General features: G+C 49.6%; 1 protein-coding gene across 2 annotated transcripts in view; it reads right to left on the bottom strand.

The window, feature by feature from the left end:
• CROCC2 (ciliary rootlet coiled-coil, rootletin family member 2) overlaps window positions 1–21,887 on the bottom strand; it is a 146,540-nt gene that overhangs the window by 99,643 nt on the left and 25,010 nt on the right. For both annotated transcript variants that reach the window (XM_045030239.1, XM_045030237.1), the window contains exons 4-8: window positions 10,056–10,229; window positions 8,283–8,366; window positions 6,101–6,207; window positions 3,050–3,215; window positions 2,244–2,350 (exon numbers count right to left, since the gene is read on the bottom strand). In XM_045030239.1, coding sequence (XP_044886174.1) covers window positions 2,244–2,350; window positions 3,050–3,215; window positions 6,101–6,207; window positions 8,283–8,366; window positions 10,056–10,229 — 638 coding nt within the window. The remainder of the gene's footprint in view (window positions 1–2,243; window positions 2,351–3,049; window positions 3,216–6,100; window positions 6,208–8,282; window positions 8,367–10,055; window positions 10,230–21,887) is intronic.

The following is a 21,887-nucleotide window of genomic DNA, read 5'->3' as shown; positions in this document are numbered from 1 at the left end:
GCTACAGGCCTGAACCAAGAACTTTGCCATTGCTGTATGTAATTGATTCCAGTTAACCAGTTTTAACTCTCATCTATATTTCTTTCTTTTTATGAATAAACCTTTAGATTTTAGATTCTAAAGGATTGGCAACAGTGTGATTTGTGGGTAAGGTCTAATTGGTATATTGATCTGGGCCTGGGGCTTGGTCCTTTGGGATTGAGAGAACCCTTTTTCTTTTACTGGATTATTGGTTTTCATAACCATTCATCCTCATAAGGAGCGGTGCTAGTGGTGATACAAGGGAACTGGAGTATCTGAGGGAATTGCTTGTATGACTTCTAGTTAGCCAGTGGGGTATAACCAAAGTCCTCTCTGTTTGGCTGGTTTGGTTTGCCTTAATAGTAAAGGAACTCCAGCTTTGGGCTGTTACTGCACTGCTCTAAGCAATTTGTCCTGAGCTGATAAGAACATAAGAACATAAGAAAGGCCGTACCGGGTCAGACCAGAGGTCCATCTAGCCCAGTATCTGTCTACCGACAGTGGCCAATGCCAGGTGCCCCTGAGGGAGTGAACCTTACAGGCAATGATCAAGTGATCTCTCTCCTGCCATCCATCTCCATCCTCTGACGAACAGAGGCTAGGGACACCATTCTTACCCATCCTGGCTAATAGCCATTTATGGACTTAGCCACCATGAATTTATCCAGTCCCCTTTTAAACATTGTTATAGTCCTAGCCTTCACAACCTCCTCAGGTAAGGAGTTCCACAAGTTGACTGTGCGCTGCGTGAAGAAGAACTTCCTTTTATTTGTTTTAAACCTGCTGCCTATTAATTTCATTTGGTGACCCCTAGTTCTTGTATTATGGGAATAAGTAAATAACTTTTCCTTATCCACTTTCTCAACATCACTCATGATTTTATATACCTCTATCATGTCCCCCCTTAGTCTTCTCTTTTCCAAACTGAAGAGTCCTAGCCTCTTTAATCTTTCCTCATATGGGACCCTCTCTAAACCCCTAATCATTTTAGTTGCTCTTTTCTGAACCTTTTCTAGTGCTAGAATATCTTTTTTGAGGTGAGTAGACCACATCTGTACACAGTATTCGAGATGTGGGCGTACCATGGATTTATATAAGGGCAATAATATATTCTCAGTCTTATTCTCTATCCCCTTTTTAATGGTTCCTAACATCCTGTTTGCTTTTTTGACCGCCTCTGCACACTGCGTGGACATCTTCAGAGAACTATCCATGATAACTCCAAGATCTTTTTCCTGACTCGTTGTAGCTAAATTAGCCCCCATCATGTTGTATGTATAGTTGGGGTTATTTTTTCCAATGTGCATTACTTTACATTTATCCACATTCAATTTCATTTGCCATTTTGTTGCCCAATCACTTAGTTTTGTGAGATCTTTTTGAAGTTCTTCACAATCTGCTTTTGTCTTAACTATCTTGAGCAGTTTAGTATCATCTGCAAACTTTGCCACCTCACTGTTTACCCCTTTCTCCAGATCGTTTATGAATAAATTGAATAGGATTGGTCCTAGGACTGACCCTTGGGGAACACCACTAGTTACCCCTCTCCATTCTGAGAATTTACCATTAATTCCTACCCTTTGTTCCCTGTCCTTTAACCAGTTCTCAATCCATGAAAGGACCTTTCCTTTTATCCCATGACAGCTTAATTGATACTCTCAGTAGTGTTCCACCAGAGGCTGCATCGTTACAGCTGTGCAGCTATCATCCCGGGAACTTGCTGCAGAGATCATGCCTAGTTGGCACAGGCACTTTCTGACTTTGCTTAGGTCAGCTGAGAGATCCAAGGACCCTCTGGCTGTGGTTAGCTGGTATCGTTTCATCTTTTCACCTTTCCTTTTATCCCATGACAGCTTAATTGATACTCTCAGTAGTGTTCCACCAGAGGCTGCATCGTTACAGCTGTGCAGCTATCATCCCGGGAACTTGCTGCAGAGATCATGCCTAGTTGGCACAGGCACTTTCTGACTTTGCTTAGGTCAGCTGAGAGATCCAAGGACCCTCTGGCTGTGGTTAGCTGGTATCGTTTCATCTTTGGCAGTCCCCGGGATCAGATTTACATACCCTCTAGAGGGGATTCAGGTTAGGGCCCTGTTACTCAGAGCCGGCGCTGGAACCAGCTATCGAGATCCACACACTCGTCATCTTCCTGCTTCCACCTACAGGGCCATCAGGGATAGTGGGGAAATCTCCCAGCAGAACATCGCCCAGGCAGTACTCACCGCTCTGCTGTGGCACGCAGCTCCGCCAAGTTACTGCGCAGCGTGGCAGCTTGGCGCCATAGCAGCAGGATCCCGCTGTGCTCATTGCTTAAGTATATGCCAGAGCTCTGAGGAAATAAGAGCAGAACATGATGGGTTGTGAGGGCAGAGGTGATGTCTCAGAATTCAGGAGTTTACCAAGGGAGTGCCATGGCTGAGGCCCAGGCTCCATCACGTCCCTTCTGCAGCCTAACTCGGTGTGTGTGCACCCCCATGGCACACTGAACTAAGTTTCCATTGAGTTGTCAGCAGTGACGTCCAGCCCCCTTTCCCGAGTGGATACAGTTAATGGAGAACCCTGCAAGGTGTACGCGCCGTTCCATCTTCCCCCCAATGTACATCACTTTGTATTTATCAGCACTGTTTTTCATCCCCCATTGCGCTGCCCACTCCCCTGGCTTCTTCGGGTCTCTCTGACGTTGCTCTCTGCTCCTCACTGCCCTAAATAACTGCGTGTCATCTGCAGACTGTGTCCCTCACTGGTCTGCACCCCCCGCCAAGTCATTAATACATCTATTAAACTGCACTGGCTCTAGAACAGAACGTTCAGCTCTCAGCTCCAGGGAAGTCACCCTCTTTGACCCACCCTGCTGTGTTTAAGCTAGACTAGTACCAGGCTACATGGGCAGATTTAGAAATGGAGCTGGTGCAAATTGGCACAGCTCCATTGACGTCAGGGGGCCAGGCCCCCAGCTGGTCTAAACTGGCATCACTCCCTGAAGTCAACAATAAAAAAACAAACCACAATGCCCAGCAGAAGGACTCACCCCCCTGCTGTTGCCCCACTGGGATGCTCTCTGCTCTAGCTCGCCTCTCAGCCTGTGCAGGTCTGATGTTGCCTTCTCTAGCTCCCCAGCCAGTCTCTGATTGGAGCATTTCATCTGGTCCAGCTGTTCCCGCAGCAGCATGTTCATCTGGGAAAGGCTGGTGCTCCTAAGGCAGAACAAGCCAGACATTGGTTTCCCCAGCACTGCGGCACTGGCAGTAGAGGGCAGCTCCGATCTCCAGGTACTCCCTGTGCTCCAGCAATCCTGCCCCAGTAGCAGGAACACCCTCTCCTGCGTGGGACACTCTGTCTCCAGGCTCAGTCCATTGGACATTTACCCTCCTATGGAAGGAGATGAAGAGAATAGTCTCCATGCCTTGGATTCTGATCTCCAGAGCACAGCTGTGTGGCATGTGCTGCTCCTGCAACAGACCATCCTTCAGAAGCAAAGGTGTGGCGACGCCAAACCTATTTCACTGCACTTACCGTTCCAGGCCCTTTGAGTGGGCCTGAGCTAATGGCCACACAGTCAGAGGACATCAGGCAATAATAATGCTTAGCACCTGTATAGAGCACTGCATTTCTCAAAGCACTGTATGAACATTAACACATTGCTCCTCCCTTCAGCCCTGGGAAGTAGGGAATGATCATCCCCATCTCATTATGAGAATTAATTTCTTTGGGCTACAATTGAGAAACACCATCCCCTTTTCAGGGGCCTGTATACAAATATTACACTATTCGTAGAACTAAATGGAGTGGCCACAGCTCAGACAACGACCCAACTTGGGATCCCTCAGCTAGCCTGAGAGCTGCGTCCTCACAGATGTATAGACACTGAGGCCAGAAGGGAGCGTCGTGCTATCTAATCTAACTCTTGCAGAGCACAGGCCTGAGCAGCTCACACAGTGATTCCTGCAGCAAGCCCACGACTTCCAGTTGAGCTAGAGCACATTTTTAGAAAGACATCTTTATCCTCAAGTGCCTGAGGAAAGAGCCAGGCTCTGCAGTGGGCCTGAGAGGCTCACAGATCCTGACTCCGCGGGGCCAAGGAAGGAGCACATTCTGGAGCTGAGGTCAGAACACCCTGCCTGCAGCACCTTTCCAACGGGACCCATCTCTGCACATCCCACAAGCAGCAGTATGACATGAGGAGAGCAGTCGCCCCAAACCGCCCATCAGCATGGGGAGAGCAGTCGCCCCAAACCTCCCATCAGCACAGGGAGAGCAGTCAGACAGATGTCACCCCAAACCCTGCATCAGCATGGGGAGCAGAGTCAGCTTTCACCCCAAACAAACATCGGCATGGGGACAGCAGTCAGCGGTCACCCCAAACCCTGCCTGGGCACAGGGACAGCAGTCATCCCAAACCTCGCATCTGCATGGGGACAGCGGTCAGCGGTCACCCCAAACTCCAGATCCTCACAGCGACATCAGTCATGGGTTATCCTAAACCCAACATCAGCAGGGGGACTGAAGTCAGCGGCACCCTGAACCCCACTCTGGCATGGGGAGAGAAGTCACCCCAAACCCCACATTGGCACAGAGACAACCATCACTCCAAACCCCGTATACATTTAAATCAATGCCCTGAAGTCGTTTCCGAAAGCAGCAGGGAACAGGGCAGACCTCAGGCCCCCTGCGCTATGTGTCTGCAGCATGACACACCCCATTTATGAATGGGTAACCACATCCTGTGCTGGCTCATGCTTCCCAATGCTCTCTAGGTGCCTCCTCCATCTGCTAAACTCTCTCATCTCAGGATCCCCCAGGACCTCCCTTCTGCCACCTCCCACCAGCAGCCCATCCAAACTCCACCCAGGGAACCTTGCTACAGCCCCACCACAGACACAACCCCACATCTTGATGGGTCCCAGCAAGAAACCACAGATAGATCTGGGATCCTGGGTGAAAACACACTGAGAAAGGCGGCACTTGAGCATGGTGCCTAGTAGGAATATGCGCAGGACTGGCCCCCACAATGCCTCCAAAACAGCCACTATTTCATCTCCTAGTTTCTGAAGATGAGCCCTTTGATAGCTGGAGATTACAGGGCAGCAGGTGGTAGAAAGGGATCTCGGTGGGTGCTGGCTGATGGATCTGGTTGGAGACTGTTGTATGTGTGGGGGTATTCTGAACAGCAACCCCCCATCATTTGCGTTTGCTGGGTGACTCAGCTCCCTGGGCAAGATCACAGCAGGGCTGAGTCACAGACAACAACAACCTCCCCAGCCGCTTTGCAGTGCAGGAGGAGAGGAAAGACACATGTGAGTGTATCCGTCTGCTGCAGAGAATAGCAAAGAGCTAAGAATTGAGCAAAGAAATCAAAGCACCAAGCTGCACCACATGGCCAGGCTCTGAAATCTCAAACTGAAAACATGTTGCACACCTGCATCCAAAATTACAGCTAGGGCTGGAGAGTTCAAGGGACAGCTAATGGGATACAGAGCCTGTTGCCTCCAGGTCCCCAGTTCAAATCCAGCTCAGGTGACTGCAAGCTGTTACCATTAGATGGCAGTTGAGTAACACCCAGCTCTATGCAATGCTCTAGTGCAGCAGTTCTCAAACTTTAGCAACCCGAGGTCTCCCATTTTGATTTAAAATTTTTCACAGACCCCCAAGTCGGCTTCTAATTTTCGCCCGGGGTGTTCAACCCCCATTCAGCCCCAGGCCCTGCCCCCACTCCACCCGAGGTTCCACCCTACCCCACCTCTCCCCACCCCTGCTCCACCCCTGCCCCTCCTCTTCCCGCCCTGTCCCCCGAGCGCAGCCTATCCCTGCTCCTTCCCTTCCCTCCCAGTGCCTCCTGCATGCCATGGAACAGCTGTTCAGCAGCGTGCAGGAAGCACTGAGAGGGAGTGGGGAGTTGATCAGCAGGGCTGGTAATCCCAGACATGACTTGTGGACCCCTGGAGTACCCTCACAGACCCCCAGGGCCCCACAGATCCCAGTTTGAGAACCGCTGCTCTAGTGTAACCTGCTCTCTCCCTTCCTTTGTACAAGGGATAACGAGGACCCCCAGGTGCTCCTTGGACACAGATGACAGCCTCACCTCTGCTGCTCCTCCTCCAGGCGGATAAGAGTGTTCTCCAGTTCTGTGCTGTGGTCGTGCTCTGAGCGGCACAGGCGGGATTCTGTGGACTGCAGCCGAGTCTGCAGCTGGGAGAGAGGAGTGACACATCAAAAGGGCAAGGAGAGGCAGGAGAATGGCTCCCAGAGGACAAAGAACTTTACGCAGGGCAGACAGAAACAAACTGATAAACAGACACAAACCAACAGACAAATGGAAAAGAACCAGTAGCTGGTACAACCAGAGACTTTCCATGAGGCAGAGAACACCAGTTCTGGTCCTTAAAGCCGGGGGCTGTGCCTCCCAGCCAACTGGGCCACCTTGGATAGACTGTTACCTTCATTTACAGGGAGCCAGAGTCATTTATTTAAGGTCTTTTCTTCCCAAAGCTGCATTCAGAGTCCATTCCAGATAAATGCAAAGAGCCAGATTCTCAGCTGGTGTAAATAGGCATACCTCAATTGAAATCAGTTAAGCTAAACCGATTTACACCAGGTGAGGATCTGCCCCAGAAACCCCTGACTGGACTCTGAGGTCCCCATTTCCGCCCCCATGTCACTGGGACTTAATGCTGTGATGCTGCCTGTCATTAACGATCTGGAGGTATGGTGTGGACTGCACCCTCAGCAAGTTTGCAGATGACACTAAACTGGGAGGAGTGGTAGATACACTGGAGGGTAGGGATAGGATACAGAGGGACCTAGACAAATTAGAGGGTTGGGCCAAAAGAAATCTGATGAGGTTCAACAAGAACAAGTGCAGAGTCATGCACTTAGGAAGGAAGAATCACATGCACTGCCAGACTAGGGACTGAGTGGCTAGGCAGCAGTTCTGCAGAAAAGGACTTGGGGGTTACAGTGGATGAGAAACTGGATATAAGTCAACAGTGTGCCCTTGTTGCCAAGAAGGCTAACGGCATTTTGGGCTGTATAAGTAGGAGCATTGCCAGCAGATTGAGGAATGTGATCATTCCCCTCTATTCGGCACTGGTGAGGCCTCATCTGGAGTACTGTGTCCAGTTTTGGGCCCCACACTACAAGAAGGATGTGGAAAAATTGGAAGGAGTCCAGCGGAAGGCAACAAAAATTATTAGGGAGCTGGAGCACTTGACTTATGAGGAGAGGCTGAGGGAACTGGGATTATTTAGTCTGCAGAAGAGAAGAATGAGGGAGGATTTGATAGCTGCTTTCAACTACCTGAAGGGAGGTTCCAAAGAGGATGGATCTAGACTGTTCTTAGTGGTACCAGATGACAGAACAAGGAGTAATGGTCTCAAGTTGCAGTGGGGGAGGTTTAGGTTGGATATTAAGAAAAACTTTTTCACTAGGAGGGTGGTGAAGCACTGAAATAGTTTACCTAGAGAGGTGGTGGAATCTCCATTTTTAGAGGTTTTTAAGGTCAGGCTTGACAAAGCCCTGGCTGGGATGATTTAGCTGGGGATTGGTCCTGCTTTGAGCAGGAGGTTGGAATAGATGACCTCCTGAGGTCCCTTCCAACCCTGATATTCTATGATTCTATGATACGCTGGGGATTGACCATATTTCCCATTTTCCAAAAGGGAGAAAGGGAACACATCCAATCCTGCAGCTTTCTTGTGTTCCCATGGGCCACCACAGGGCCGTGCTGTGATCTCTTTCCTTCCTCCAGAACTCCTGGAGAAACGCTGAGAAAGGCCCAGTCCAGCAGCGCTCCTTGGGGAATGGTGAGTCCCAGAGCAGAGTGACTTGCTATGTGCTGTCTCCTCTGTGGGTTGCAATCCCCTTCTCTCGCAGATCTCAAATGCACAGGGCTTTGTGGTTTTCAAACTGCAGTGAAATCCCATTGTCACCCATCCCGCTCTGCACTGCCCTGTCTGAAGTGCTTGGGCTGTTTGCTCGAAAGGTGGTGATGGGATCCGGTTGTCACGCCACCACACCAGGCTGCTTGGAAAGCCCCTAGAACCTTTTCAACTATATCCACTTTTACTAAGAGAGCCATATACAAAGGGGCATTTGCAACAGCTGTTTTGTTAGGTGAGGCTGACTGCCAAAAGAACACAGAAATTAAACACAAAGGCATGATGAGATACTACTATGCAAATTTCTTGCAAAGTTCAGAGTAAAACCATTGCATGATTCGTCATACCATTTTTCTGCATTGCCCGGACAATGAAAGCTGTACTGACCATCTGTTTCTGGTGCTCAGATTCAGATGTTTTCTCTAGCAGCTGTTGCTCCAGCTCCCCACATCTTTTCTTATACTGTAGTACCTAGAGCGAGGGGCAGAAAGGAGAATTGGGGGAAGGGAATGAAAGATTTAGAAAAAACAGAAGATGAGAGCGAGAAAAGAGGGCAAGAGAAGCCTGGATTAAGATAATTAGTTGGAGCATTACAGGCACTCAGGGTAAAATGATCACCCATGGGGCTACTACTCTGTCAATCCATGACGCTTACTGCTGACAGAGGGTCAGATTCGATGCCCACTAACGTCAACGTCACTCCACTGACTTCAGTGGGCTTTGGATCATGCCTTTAATGCAATATGAAACTGTCACCTGGAAGACAGGAGAGGCATCTTAATGTGACATAGAATCCAGTCCCACACAGCCGAGCAGAGTGCCAAGCAAACTCTGTCTCAGAAATGCATATTCCCTTCCTAAAGTTGTAGCAGGGCAGGGGGTTACCCAGAGGTGCAGTGTGTGTGTGTGTGTGTGGGGGGGGGGTTATCAAGAGGTATACTGGGGAGGTGGGGGGGCAGCTAGCCAGAGGTGCAGCAGGGGTGAGGAAGGTTGCCCAGAGGTGCAGTTGGGGGGTGGTTGCCCAGAGGTGAAATGGGAGGGGTTATCCAGAGGTGCAACAGGGGTCGGGGAGGTTGCCCAGAGGTGCATTGGGGGGTGGGATGGGTTATCCAGAGGTGCAGTGGAGGGGGGGTTGCCCAGATGTGCAATGGGAGCAGGAGGGGTTACTCACAGGTGCAGCAGGGGTGGGGAAGGTTGCCCAGAGGTGCAAAGGGAGGTGGGGTGGGTTACCCAGAGGTGCAACAAGGTGGGGGGTTTCTCAGAGGTGCAGTGGGGTGGAAGTTGCCCAGAGGTAAGGCTGCCTTGTTCATAACACTAACAGAAATTAAGAGTATGATGCACATCCCTTCCTGCTCCTTCCTTGCCCAACACGTGCCTGTGTCACAGCCTGGACATTCAGCAGACTGAGCCTAGCGCCCAGGTGGTGTGAATTGGGGTGGCACCACAGCTACCCCATTCAGACCAGATACCCAAAGCAATGGCTGGGCAAGCTAGACAGTCAGTTTTTTCTGTGCCCCATCCTAGGTACCCTTGTCAGGGACTCGAACCCCGACAGCGAAGTTCGTTGTCTGACCGCAGAGAGACAGGCAACACCAGCAAGGTCCGATCAAAAGTTCTTTATTGACAAGTGCACGTGTCAGTAAAGAACAGCTCGTATCCGAAGAGAACCAGCAGCCTTTTTTACAACTAAGTATAGGTTATATAGACAGTTCCGTTGCGTCACAAATTATTCATTTCACACAACCCATATTCCACCCCCCTTTGGTTAGTAACAAACCCTAATAACAAAGCACATCTGTCTTTCTTTATAATGTAAGCAAGTTGTGATGCCCCAGCAACTTTCTTATTAGTATGGTTGCCAAGCACCAGAAACTGGAAGACAGGAGTTAACAATGGACCTAAGACAGAAACAGGGAGTGAATACAGGGAGGCTGGCTCCCTATCAATCTTTCAAACACTCCCCTCTCTTATCTCACTTTCTCCCAGGGCTTTGTGAAACATGCTGCTTCTCAGTATTTTTCCACGCTGGGATTACCCAGAAACCTCTGTTAGCCTGACTTTAGTCAGGTTGGCATAACTGGGTTTTGTGCTGCATCTTTATTCAGGCCTAACACCCTGTAGTTTGCACAATGAGAGGCTGGCACGGGTTCGGGTACTTACCTTGTTCTGGAGCCTCTGGACCAGCTGAGCCTGGCGCTGCTGCCCCTCCTGATAGGCCTGCAGCTTGCACTTGTACGCTTTCTCGTCATCCTCGAACCGCTGCCTCAGCTCCATGAGGGCCAGGCTACCATCCCCTTCCCGCTGGGCTGCTTCCACCTGCAGCGCCTTCTCCAGCTGGAAAAGCAGAGACCCCCGAGAACTGAGCTCTGCTCTGCCCTTGGCAGCCCCCCACAGCAGAAGGAGAGGCAGCAGCACATGGGTAGACACTCTGTGTGAGCCACGCGAATAATAAACCCCTCCAGGGGGCAGCAGGGATAGGAAGGAAACAGCCAGAGTTGTGTGCACTCCCGCACGGTGCAGGCCTGGTCCCTACCACAGGTAGCCATCCTCAGTCTCGGTCTTTGATTCAAGGAGCTCCCCTGGGCCTCAGACACTGCATGGTCTCCCCACCCTGGTGCAAGGCAGGTGGCTTCCTCTTGCAGTCCCCCTCTCTACCTCCTGCAGAGCTCTGGGGGTAGGATTCACTGGTGCAGCTGGCTGGTCGACCTGTGTTGGCTCCTTTAATCCTCTGGCTGAACCCTCCGCAAGGGTCTAGCACACCATCCCCCCACTCCCTGCTCTTCTGCAGCAGGAGAGAAGGCCAAACTCTCCCCTCCCCCAGCCATTCCAGTACTAGCACTCCCCAAACTGCCACTCTTGCAGGGAGCTGGAGAACAGCCTCTTTACAGTTGGTCTTTGCTGAGGACCAGGGAATGATGGTTGCGAGGAATTCAGCCAGAGACGGGCAGTGCTGTAATTCAGAGGACTGCAATAGCCATGAATAATAATAATTCTTAGCCTCTCTGTAGTGCATCTCTCTGTAGAGCTCCAAGATGGGTTCATGTCACTATCTCCATTCCACAGGCAGAGCCATGTGAACTTACGGGACTTGCCTAAGGCCACTCACCAAGTCACTGGCAGAGTTGAGCTCAGAACTCAGGTCTCCTGACAACTCTCCAGCTCAGATCCCTCACCCTATTCCAATCTCTGTATCTGCCCACGTGAATACATGCGGCACTATTAACAACCAGGAATTTCCTGCATGCCTAGTCTCTGGCATCAGAATGTTTCCCTTGCATGTGGCCAGAACAACATGGCTACTCCTTGCTGAGCTATTAGCAAAGTGTTTCACACTCAGACACAGCAGACTTGGGGGGGTTTAGATTTCAAGGTGCCCTGCAAGGGGTAAGGAAAGCATAAGCCATGTGCAGAACATGTGCGGCCTGACCTGTGGGAGGCAGGAACTGAGCTGGGTTCTTTTTTTTTACCACCACAGAGCAGGAGATTTTTAGAAAAATACATCATCATGCAAGACCCTTTGGTGCTGACCATAATGCTACTACTACAAACTTTCCAAGTAGGCACCATGGAGCAACCAGCAGTAATTTCCTGAAACACTCAGCCTCCCCTATCGGCTAGCCTCATGCAACAGCTGAGTTTGACGATGTGTGTGTGTAATAGTGGTATTCTGGGGCATTTCATACAGTGATTCATGACTCTGGGGAACCTATAAAGGTAACGAGATCCATTTAGAACCACTTAAGTGCTGAAAGCCCCTTCTGCTTTGCTATGGGGGCATCAACACACTAAGGCCCTGAGCTTGCAAACACTTTCCCACAACACTTTGCACATGTGAGGAGTCCCACTAAATTCAGTGGGACCACTCATAGGCATAAAGGTACTTCATGTGCCAAAGGGTGTGGCTTCACTGCAGAGTTAGCCCAGGCCATCTGCACCCATGTTACAGAGGTGAAGCATAGGGGAACATGTGGGGTCAAATGCCCCTTCAGATTGGCCTGCTAGGGGGTGAGAGGAGGGAGAGGGGCTCTGTCCTCCTGCTGCGCCTGCCTCTGACATGCTCAGCCCCTCTCTCAGGTGGGGAGTGGAGGTGGCGGAAGCAGCCGTTTCTCAAGCTGGCTGCTCTGGGTCGCTGCTCCATGCGCGGCTGCCTAAGAGCCTGGCTGGGCTCAGCTGCTAGGGACAGGGGACTAGTGAGCTGGAATCCCCTCTCCCCCCCCCGAGCATGTTTCCGGCTTGCTCAGCTGAGGTCCATGGTAGCCAGGCCCGCTTCCCACCTGGGCCTGCTGCCAGGGAGAGCGACCAAATGTGCTGGGGGGACGCAGCAGGAGAAGGACAGAGCCCCCATTTTCCTCCCCCACAGGTACAATGGGGTGAGGAGAGCATGGCGGCCCTGTGCTGGGCACAGAGCGGGGGTCTCTGGGCAGAGGAGACATGTGGGGCAGTCACATGTCCTCCCCTTTAGATTGCCCCTTCCCCCCAGTATAGGGAGGCCAAAGTCGTCTATAGGGCAGGTGTGAGCAGCCACACTCTGGTTACTGGGTCCTCACTGGTGCTTGGCTCCCGTGGGTGTTGCTCGGACTGCTGGGGCACAGCCCATGGTTGTTAGTATTGCACTAAGCTGAGTGGCTCTAAGCTGAGTGCTTCCCATGTCTGTCGTACTGGGCACACAGGGGGAATTCATAGAATATCAGGGTTGGAAGGCACTTCGGGAGGTCATCTAGTCCAATCCCCTGCTCAAAGCAGGACCAATCCCCAGCTAAATCATCCCAGCCAGGGCTTTGTAAAGCCGGGCCATAAAAACCTCTAAGGATGAAGATTCCACCACCTCTCTAGGTAACCCATTCCAGTGCTTCGCCACCCTCCTAGTGAAATAGTTTTTCCTAATATCCAACCTAAACCTCCCCTATTGCAACTTGAGATCATTATGGATTGTTCTGTCATCTGCCACACTGAGAACAGCCGAGCTATATCCTCTGTGGGAACCCCCCTTCAGGTAGTTGAAGGCTGCTATCAAATCCCCCCTCACTCTTCTCTTCTGCAGACTAAATAACCCCAGTTCCCTCAGTCTCTTCTTGTAAGTCATGTGCCCCAGCCCCCTAATCATTTTCATTGCCCTCCGCTGGACTCTCTCCAATTTGTCCACATCCCTTCTGTAGTGGGGGGACCAAAACTGGATGCAATACTCCAGATGTGGCCTCACCAGTGTCAAATAGAGGGGAATGATCATGTCCCTCAATCTGCTGGCAGTGCCCCTACTTATACAGCCCAAAATGCCATTGGCCTTCTTGGCAACGAGGGCACACTGCTGACTCATATCCAGCTTCTCGTCCACTGTAATCCCCAGATCCTTTTCTGCAGAACTGCTGCTTAGCCAGTCGGTCCCCAGCCTGTAGCGGTACATGGGATTCTTCCTTCCTAAGTGCAGGACTCTGCACTTGTCCTTGTTGAACCTCATCAGATTTCTTTTGGCCCAATCCTCCAATTTGTCTAGGTCACTCTGGACCCTATCCCTACCCTCTAGCGTATCTACCTCTCCCCACAGCTTAGTGTCATCTGCGAACTTGCTGAGGGTGCAATTCATCCCGTCATCCAGATCACTAATAAAGATGTTGAACAAAACCGGCACCAGGACCAACGCCTGGGGCACTCCGCTTGATACTGGCTGCCAACTAGACATAGAGCCATTGATCACTACCTGTTGAGCCCGACAATCTAGCCAGCTTTCTATCCACCCTATAGTCCATTCATCCAGCTCATACTTTTTTAACTTGCTGGCACGAATACTATGGGAGACCGTATCAAAAGCTTTGCTAAAGTCAACATATATCACATCCACCGCTTTCCCCATATCCACAGAGCCAGTTATCTCATCATAGAAGGCAATCAGGTTGGTCAGGCATGATTTGCCCTTGGTGAATCCATGTTGGCTGTTCCTGATCACCTTCCTCTCCTCCAAGTGCTTCAAAATGGATTCCTTGAGTACCTGCTCCATGATTTTGCCAGGGACTGAAGTGAGGCTGACCCGTCTGTAGTTCCCCATGTTCTCTTTCTTCCTTTTTTAAAATATGGGCACTATATCTGCCTATTTCCAATAGTCCGGGACCCCTCACCCCCAATCACCACGAGTTTTCAAAGATAATGGCCAATGGCTCTGCAATCACATCAGCCAACTCCCTCAGCACCCTCGGATACATTAGATCTGGACCCATGGACTTGTGCACATCCAGCTTTTCTAAATAGTTCTTTCAGCACTGAGGGCTGCTCACCTCCTCCCCATACTCTGCTGCCCAGTACAGCAGTCTGGGTGTTGACCTTGTCTGTGATGACCTAGGCAAAAAAAGCATTGAATACTTCAGCTTTTTCCACATCATCTGTCACTATGTTGCCTCCCCCACTCAGTAAGGGTCCCACACTTTCCCTGACCTTCTTCTTGTTGCTAACATACCTGTAGAAACCCTTCTTGTTACCCTTCACATCCCTTGCTAGCTCAACTCCAATTGTGCCTTGGCCTTCCTGATTACACCTCTGCATGCTCTAATAATATTTTTATACTCCTCCCTAGACATCTGTTCAAATTTCCACTTTTTGTAAGCTTCCTTTTTGAGTTTAAGCTCACCGAAGATTTCACTGTTAAGCCAAGCTGGTCGCCTGCCATATTTGCCATTCTTTCTTCATTTCGGGATGGTTTGTTCCTGCACCCTCAATAAGGCTTCTTTAAAATACAGCCAGCTCTCCTGGACTCCTTGCCCCCTCATATTAGCTTCCCAGGGTATCCTGCCCATCAGTTCCCTAAGGAAGTCAAAGTCTGGTTTTCTGAAGTCCAGGGTCTGTATTTTGCTACTTTCCTTTCTTCCTTTTGTCAGGATCCTGAACTCAACCATCTCATGGTCACTGCTACCTAGGTTGCCACCCATTTCTACTTTCCCATATTGTGGGAAGGCACTGAAGGACTGTCATCGCTCTGAGGGATTTAGCCTGCATCCTCGCTGCAAAGTGGGTGGCTATCAGCCCGAGTGAAAACAGCATATGGCCTTGTCATAAACATACAGCTAAGGGTAGCATAAAATCCCTCTTTCCCTGTAAAGGGTTAATTCCTCTTTTACCTGTAAAGGGTTAAGAAGCTCAGATAACCTGGGTGGCACCTGACAAAAAGGACCAATAAGGGGAGGAGATACTTTCAAATCTTTAGGGGAAGGTTTTTTGTCTGTGTCTCCCAGAGTCAACAAGAAAACAGGGCAGGGAAAATACATCTCCCTAAGCCACAGCTGAACTAAGCATCTGGTCTTGCTAAAATAGTACATAATAGCAAAGAAATGCATTCGATTACCTCTTGTTTTAGCTTGCGAATTTTCCCTGTGCTAAGAGGGAGGTTTATCCCTGTTTTTGTAACTTTCAAGTTTTGCCTAGAGGGGAAATCCTCTGTGTTTTTGAGTCTTTTGTTATTCTGTAAAGTACTTACCACCCTGATTTTACAGAGGTGATTCTTTTACCTTTTCTTTAATTAAAATTCTTCTTTTAAGAACCCGATCGATGTTTCATTTTTCTTAAGATCCAAGGGTTTGGGTCTGTGTTCACCTGTACCAATTGGTGAGGATATTATTCTCAAGCCTTCCCCAGGAAAGGGGGTGCGGGGCTTGGGGGAATATTTTGGGGGGAATAGGACTCCAAGTGGTCCTTTCCCTGATTCTTTGTCTAAATCACTTGGTGGTGGCAGCGTACTGTTCAAGCAAGGTGGAATTTGTGTCTTGGGAAAGTTTTTAACCTAAGCTGGTAAAAATAAGCTTAGGGGGTTCAGAGTGGGGAAGGAACCCTGACAGGTCTCTAACAAATAATCCAGCCAGGCTGGCCAGTCTGGGCTGAAAGCACCACAAAATGGGTGACAGGTTTGTGTGGGTGGAAGGGAGCAGAGTTAGGGGCTGTACAAACCAACCCTGTAGTGCAGACAATGTTTGCAGTGTCTCCTGTTTATTAGTGCCTTGCGCATGCTGCTGTACAGACACTGAGGAGCTGATGATTTATATGTTATTTGTTGTTATTATTATTATTGTAACACCCAGGGCCCCCAGTGCAAGGTGCTCTACAAGCAAGGAACAAAAAGACAGACCCTGTCCCAAAAAGCTGACAAGTTAAGTATGTCTTATGTAGCTCAGGGGTGTGAAAAAACACCCCCCTGACTGACCTAAGTTTCATCAACAGAAGCACTGATGTGGACAGCACTATGTTGGTGGGAGACGCTCTCCTGCCCACAGAGCTACCGCCGCTTGTTGGGGGTGATTTAATTATGCCAGTGGTACAGCTGTGCCATTGTAAGGTCTCTAGTGTAGACATAGCCTAAGAAACAACACGTGGCTACAGCTAGATGAACAGATGGAGGAGCAGAATCCTGGTTTAGTAGAACATAGCCACACACTCATCTTTAAATTTGTTTTCATATTGCTGCAGGTCCCCTTGAATATTAGTGTATGTGTCTTCCCAGCTGTGCGGTACAGATCTGATCTCGTCTGCGTGCAGTGTACTTTGCAGTGCTGAGTCTGACTCACAAGGCACAGTTACCCAATTATAAGGTTCTCTTGGCTTCTATATCCACTGAATCTTGTTATAAACATCCTCTCTCCTTTGATGACACTATCCTCCACAGGCCAGGAGGATTCCTGCCTCACCCCAGGGACCAGGCTCCCATATCGACGGAGATATTTACAGTATTAGCACACAAGGTGATGGGAATGAAGCATTTTTGCCTTCTGTGAATTTGGATTTGATCTGTTGGTGGTGGATGTTGAGAGAAGCCCCACAACTTCTTGATATTCACATAGAACACCATGAGTTAGCTGGGGTTCTGGCAGAGTTGGGGTGGAGAATTGGGCCCTTTATATGTGATGCTGGCAGACCAGGTGCCAGCTCATGCCAAGGTCCCCCTGTTTCAGTCGGACACTGACAAATACCAAGCTGGAATCAGTCTGGCTCAGCTGAGTGTTGGTATGGTTAAAACAGGGGCTAGAATGAAAAGAATGTGTTTAGTATTTAGACTTTATGGACTGGTGGTGAATGACTGCATGCATTCATTTCACTTTTAGCATCTGTATCCTGTGTTATAAGGTAATATTTGAGTGTTTGCACTGTAAGTCTCTGTGACTGTGTAAATCACCAGACAGGAGAGAGCCACTAATGAGTGTAAAGTGCTGGTCTCCAACAGAAGGTGTTACGTCCTGGCAGAGAACAAAGGCCCATCGACATCACACAGACTAGAGTGGAGCATTAAAGAGGACAAAAGCCTTTGTTCTTTACTCTCCCTCCAACCATGAAGATGAGTCTTGCAAGTGAATTCCTCCCACCAGGTGAGTTTGCAGCTCAAAGCAGAAGTGAGTAAGGGCACAGGCTACATGTAACTGTTGAGAGTGGGGGCCACAATTTAAAGTTTTTTGGGGAAGAGCATGTGACCACCCCACGTGTTGACTCAGGGTGCAGGAACCTTTCAGCCCCACCTCTCTGGCCCAGAGCAGCCAATCCTGCCGGATCCTAGGGAGCTGGGGCCTCAGGAGCAGGGAGCACATACCTCTGGGCCAGCCCCAGCCCTGGATGGAGAGGACTCACAGCAACAAAGCTTCTCCCCGGAGCTCCCATACCGTCGGGGACATCTCAGCAGGGGGAGGGGTGTGGGCAATGCCCCTAATTGAAGCTGAGCAGAGGGAACCTGCTTCCGGTGCCTTCCCCAGTGACCTCACCCCCTGCACCCAGCCCAGGGCTGCCATGCTCTCAGCGCCAGGGTTACCTGCCACTTTGGCTATTGCCGCCTCCCCAGCCGGACTCTAGCAGGCAGCTGCACAGAGGCAGCAACCCAGAGCAGCCACCTTCATCCTGCAGGAAAAGCAGCTCTGTCCCGCCCTCTCCGCTCCCTGCCTGGGTGCAGCTGCCAGGGAGAGGAGCCAAGTGAGCTGGAAACGTGCCGGGAGGGGGGCAGCATGAGAAGCACAGAGCCTCCCTTCCTCCCAGCAGGCTGAGCATAACAAACCCTGCAAAGGCAGCTCAGCGCTTGTAGAAATTGCGGGGGGGGAGGGGTACATGCTCCTGCATGCCCCCCCGCATCACCTTTGGGTAAGTGAATAAATCCCCCTAACAAAGAGGAACTGTATCTTTATGCTGCTTGGACTCTGGGGGAAGAATTACTCGGCATAAGCAAAAGATCCAAAGTGGATCAGCCCTAAAGGACATATAGAGCTTGGTTATTATAGAAGTGTCTGTTACTTTTTGAAACTTCAGACTGGAACTCATTTGTGTGTGTGCCTGCTTTAACCTTGTAAATAACTCTATTTCCTTTTCCTAGTTCATAAATCTGTAGATAGTTTATTACAGGACTGGCTACAAGTGTTGTCTTTGGTGTGAGATCTGAAGTGCAATTGACCAGGGTAAGTGACCGGTGCTTTGGGACTGGGAGTAACCTGAATATTAGAACATAAGAACGGCCATACTGGGTCAGACCAAAGGTCCATCTAGCCCAGTAGCCTGTCTTCTGACAGTGGCAATGCCAGGTGCCCCAGCAGGAATGAACAGAACAGGTAAACATCAATTAATCCGCGCCCTGTCGCTTATTCCCAGCTTCGGGCAAACAGAGGCTAGGGACATCATCCCTGCCCATCCTGGCTAATAGCCATTGATGGACCTATCCTCCATGAATTTATCTAGTTCTTTTTTGAACCCTGTTATAGTCTTGGCCTTCACATCATCCTCTGGCAAGGAGTTCCAGGGGTTGATTGTGCACTGTGTGAAGAAATACTTCCTTTTGTTTGTTTTAAACCTGTTGCCAATTAATTTCATTTGGTGACCCCTAGTTTTTGTGTTATGAGGAGTAAATAACACTTCCTTACTTATTTTCTCCCACCAGACATGATCTGATAGACCTCAATCATATCCCCCCTTAGCTGTCTCTTTTCCAAGCTGAAAAGTCCCAGTCTTATTAATCTCTCCTCATACAGAAGCCGTTCCATACCCCTAATCATTTTTATTGCCCTTTTCTGAACCTTTTCCAATTCCAATATATCTTTTTTGAGATGAGGTGACCACATCTGCACACAGTATTCAAGATGTAGACGTACCATGGATTTATATAGAGGCAATATGATATTTTCTGTCTTATTATCTATCCCTTTCTTAATGATGCCCAACATTCTATTTGCTTTTTTGACTGCTGCTGCACATTGAGTGGATGTTTACTTTGCATTATCAACACTGAATTTAATCTGCCATTTTGTTGCCCAGTCACCCAGTTTTGAGAGATCCTTTTGTAGCTCTTCACAGTCTGCCTGGGACTGAACTATCTGGAGTAGTTTTGCATCATCTGCAAATTTTACCACCTCACTGTTTACCCCTTTTTCCAGATCATTTATGAATATGTTGAACAGGACTGGTCCCAGTACAGACCCCTGGGGGACACCAGTATTTACCTCTCTCCATTCTGAAGACTGACCTTTTATTCCTACCCTTTGTTTCCTATCTTTTAACCAGTTAACAATCCATGAGAGCACCTTCCCTCTTATCCTTATTGCTCTGATCCTGGGTATAAGGGACCTAATACCACCTGGGTGGCTAGACAGATTGGAGTGCCCAAGAGAACTGTCTGTCGCTCTATGTTAAGGCTGCTATAGTGCCTGAGGAGTTTCTACATGATAATTGGTTGGTGAAATTTAAGCACAGAACTCAGCGCCAATTTGGGGTTTGTGCCCTGTTCTTGAGGCTGGCACTCGTAGTCTTAAGTTGCTGACTCCTTGAGATTCATGGAGAACACTGTGAGTTAGCAGGGCTATTGGCAGAGTTGGGGCAGGAGAATTGGGCCTGTTATAAATAATCTTTTTAAAATTCTTGCTTAAAGATTTCTGTGCCGTGCTAATGAAAACAAGGGGCTGATCACACTAGCTGGAGACAGGCATAATGCAGGCAGGCACTCTGCTAGCTGCTCCCACACACTACTCTGCCAATGATTCTCCACCCAGAGGTGGAATGCCTCTCCTGATGGAGGCGTAGGTCTCCACATGGCTTGGCTAATACACCTCAGTGCTAAGAAGTGACAGGGAATATGTGCTTGACTTCTGTGCTAGACTAACACAAGGGATCAGACAGTTTCATCAGCCTCACCCATAGGGGACACACAGCCCTCAGGCCAATGATGATAACCTAGTGGTACTGAATGGGTCTAAGTGCCCAGACAATGTCTCCCCTCCCCCTGGGGGGCATTCTTCTAGATCGGGCCTGCTGGGTGCTTTGTTTCAGGCATCAGGAAACTTCACACCTGGGATATGAATAGGGTGACCATACGTCCTGTTTTGGCTGGGATGGTTTAACCTCTGTCCTGGACATCATAATTTTTTTGGGGAAACTGGGCTTTTGTCCCATTTGCTCTTGCAACTGATGACTTGTGGTGGCAGCGCTGCAGCCAGCAGCAGTGCAGAAGTAAGGGTGGCAATACGGCAGTGCAGAAGTAAGAGGGGGGCATGGTATTGACACCCTTACTTCTGTGTTGCTGCTGGCAGTGGCACTGCCTTTTCAGAGCTGGGCAGCTGGAGAGCGGCAGCTGCTGTCCAGGAACCCAGAGGTGCCAGAGCTATGAACTGCCAAGCCTAGAGATGCTGGGGCTCAGCCCTGGCAAGCCCCAGCAAAAATTAAGGACTGCCCACACGGTGGGGCTCGGGCGAGTGGTGACACCAGGCGGCTCATATTCTCTCAATGCAGAGAGGTGAGGAGAGGGCAGGGTAGGAGGGAAATAGGAGCAGAGTGGGTCAGAGAGAAGGACAGAGAGGAGGGGATAAGATAAAATAGGAGGGAGAAGGATGGAGGCAGAAGGATCTATATCTACTCCCAGTGTCCTGTTTTCAGTTTAGGGAATTATCGTCCACTCTAGGTACAAAACAAAGAACTATTAAGCAACACTATAACTGAGCCCAGACAGGCATGGGGGTTGCGGGGTGGGGATTTCTTAACAAGCATGTCCTTTGGGGGAGACAGACTGACACCCAGATGGATCTGCGCTCTGCTAGGAGAAGGTGACCTGGTTCTGTTCTGGTCCTGTGATTGAAGAGGGAAGCCAATCGAGCTTGGAGTGAAGCTCAAGGCTAGATGAAACTAAATGTGCATGTAGGCTGGTTGCTATTCAATGCTTTGCTCCCGCTGCTAAATCACACACTTTGTTGTAAGAAGACTATGGTAATGCAAGAGCCCAAGTCCCAGTTGGCCCTGCAGTGGGATAAGCCGCTGGTCCTACTCACAAGGTGGTGCAGCTGCTTCCTGGTCTCAGAGTGGGAGAATCATGAGATTACACCCTAGAAAGGTAAGGGCAAGAAGCCAAACACCTGAGGTGATGCCCTCAGAGAGAGCAGAAAGGGGACAGAGGTGCAGCTAACCCCATAACCATGACAGTACCGCTGAATTACTATTGAGTATGTGTATTATCAGTCCAGCTGAGATCCATCCTCACTGTGCCTACACATTGGGAGAGAGTCTCTGCCCTACACATCTGTCAGTCTCAATAGACAAGACAGAACAGAAGGAGTCTCATTCCCATTGTACCAGTGGGGAGCTGAGACCCACAGAGATAATGTGATTTGCCAAAGGTCAAACAGGGAGTCCATGGCAGAGCTGGGAATTGAACTCAAGTCTGCTGGCTCCTTGTCCAGAGCCTCAAGTACAAGCTTGTCCCTTGGGCGGCCTGGGCTTTCCCTGAGCTGTTAGCAATTGCCTGTCAATTCAATAACACTGAGTTCCTGTAGGAAAGACTCTGCCCCTTATAGATTCTAGGACTGGAAGGGACCTCGAGAGGTCATCAAGTCCAGTCCCCTGCCCTCATGGCAGGACCAAATACTGTCTAGACCATCCCTGATAGACATTTATCTAACCTACTCTTAAATATCTCCAGAGATGGAGATTCCACAACCTCCCTAGGCAATTTATACCAGTGTTTAGCCACCCTGACAGTTAGGAACTTTTTCCTAATGTCCAACCTAAACC

Source organism: Mauremys mutica, chromosome 9 (genome assembly GCF_020497125.1).
Source record: "Mauremys mutica isolate MM-2020 ecotype Southern chromosome 9, ASM2049712v1, whole genome shotgun sequence".
Taxonomy (NCBI): Eukaryota; Metazoa; Chordata; order Testudines; family Geoemydidae; genus Mauremys; species Mauremys mutica.
This window is presented reverse-complemented; position numbering and strand designations above follow the sequence as displayed.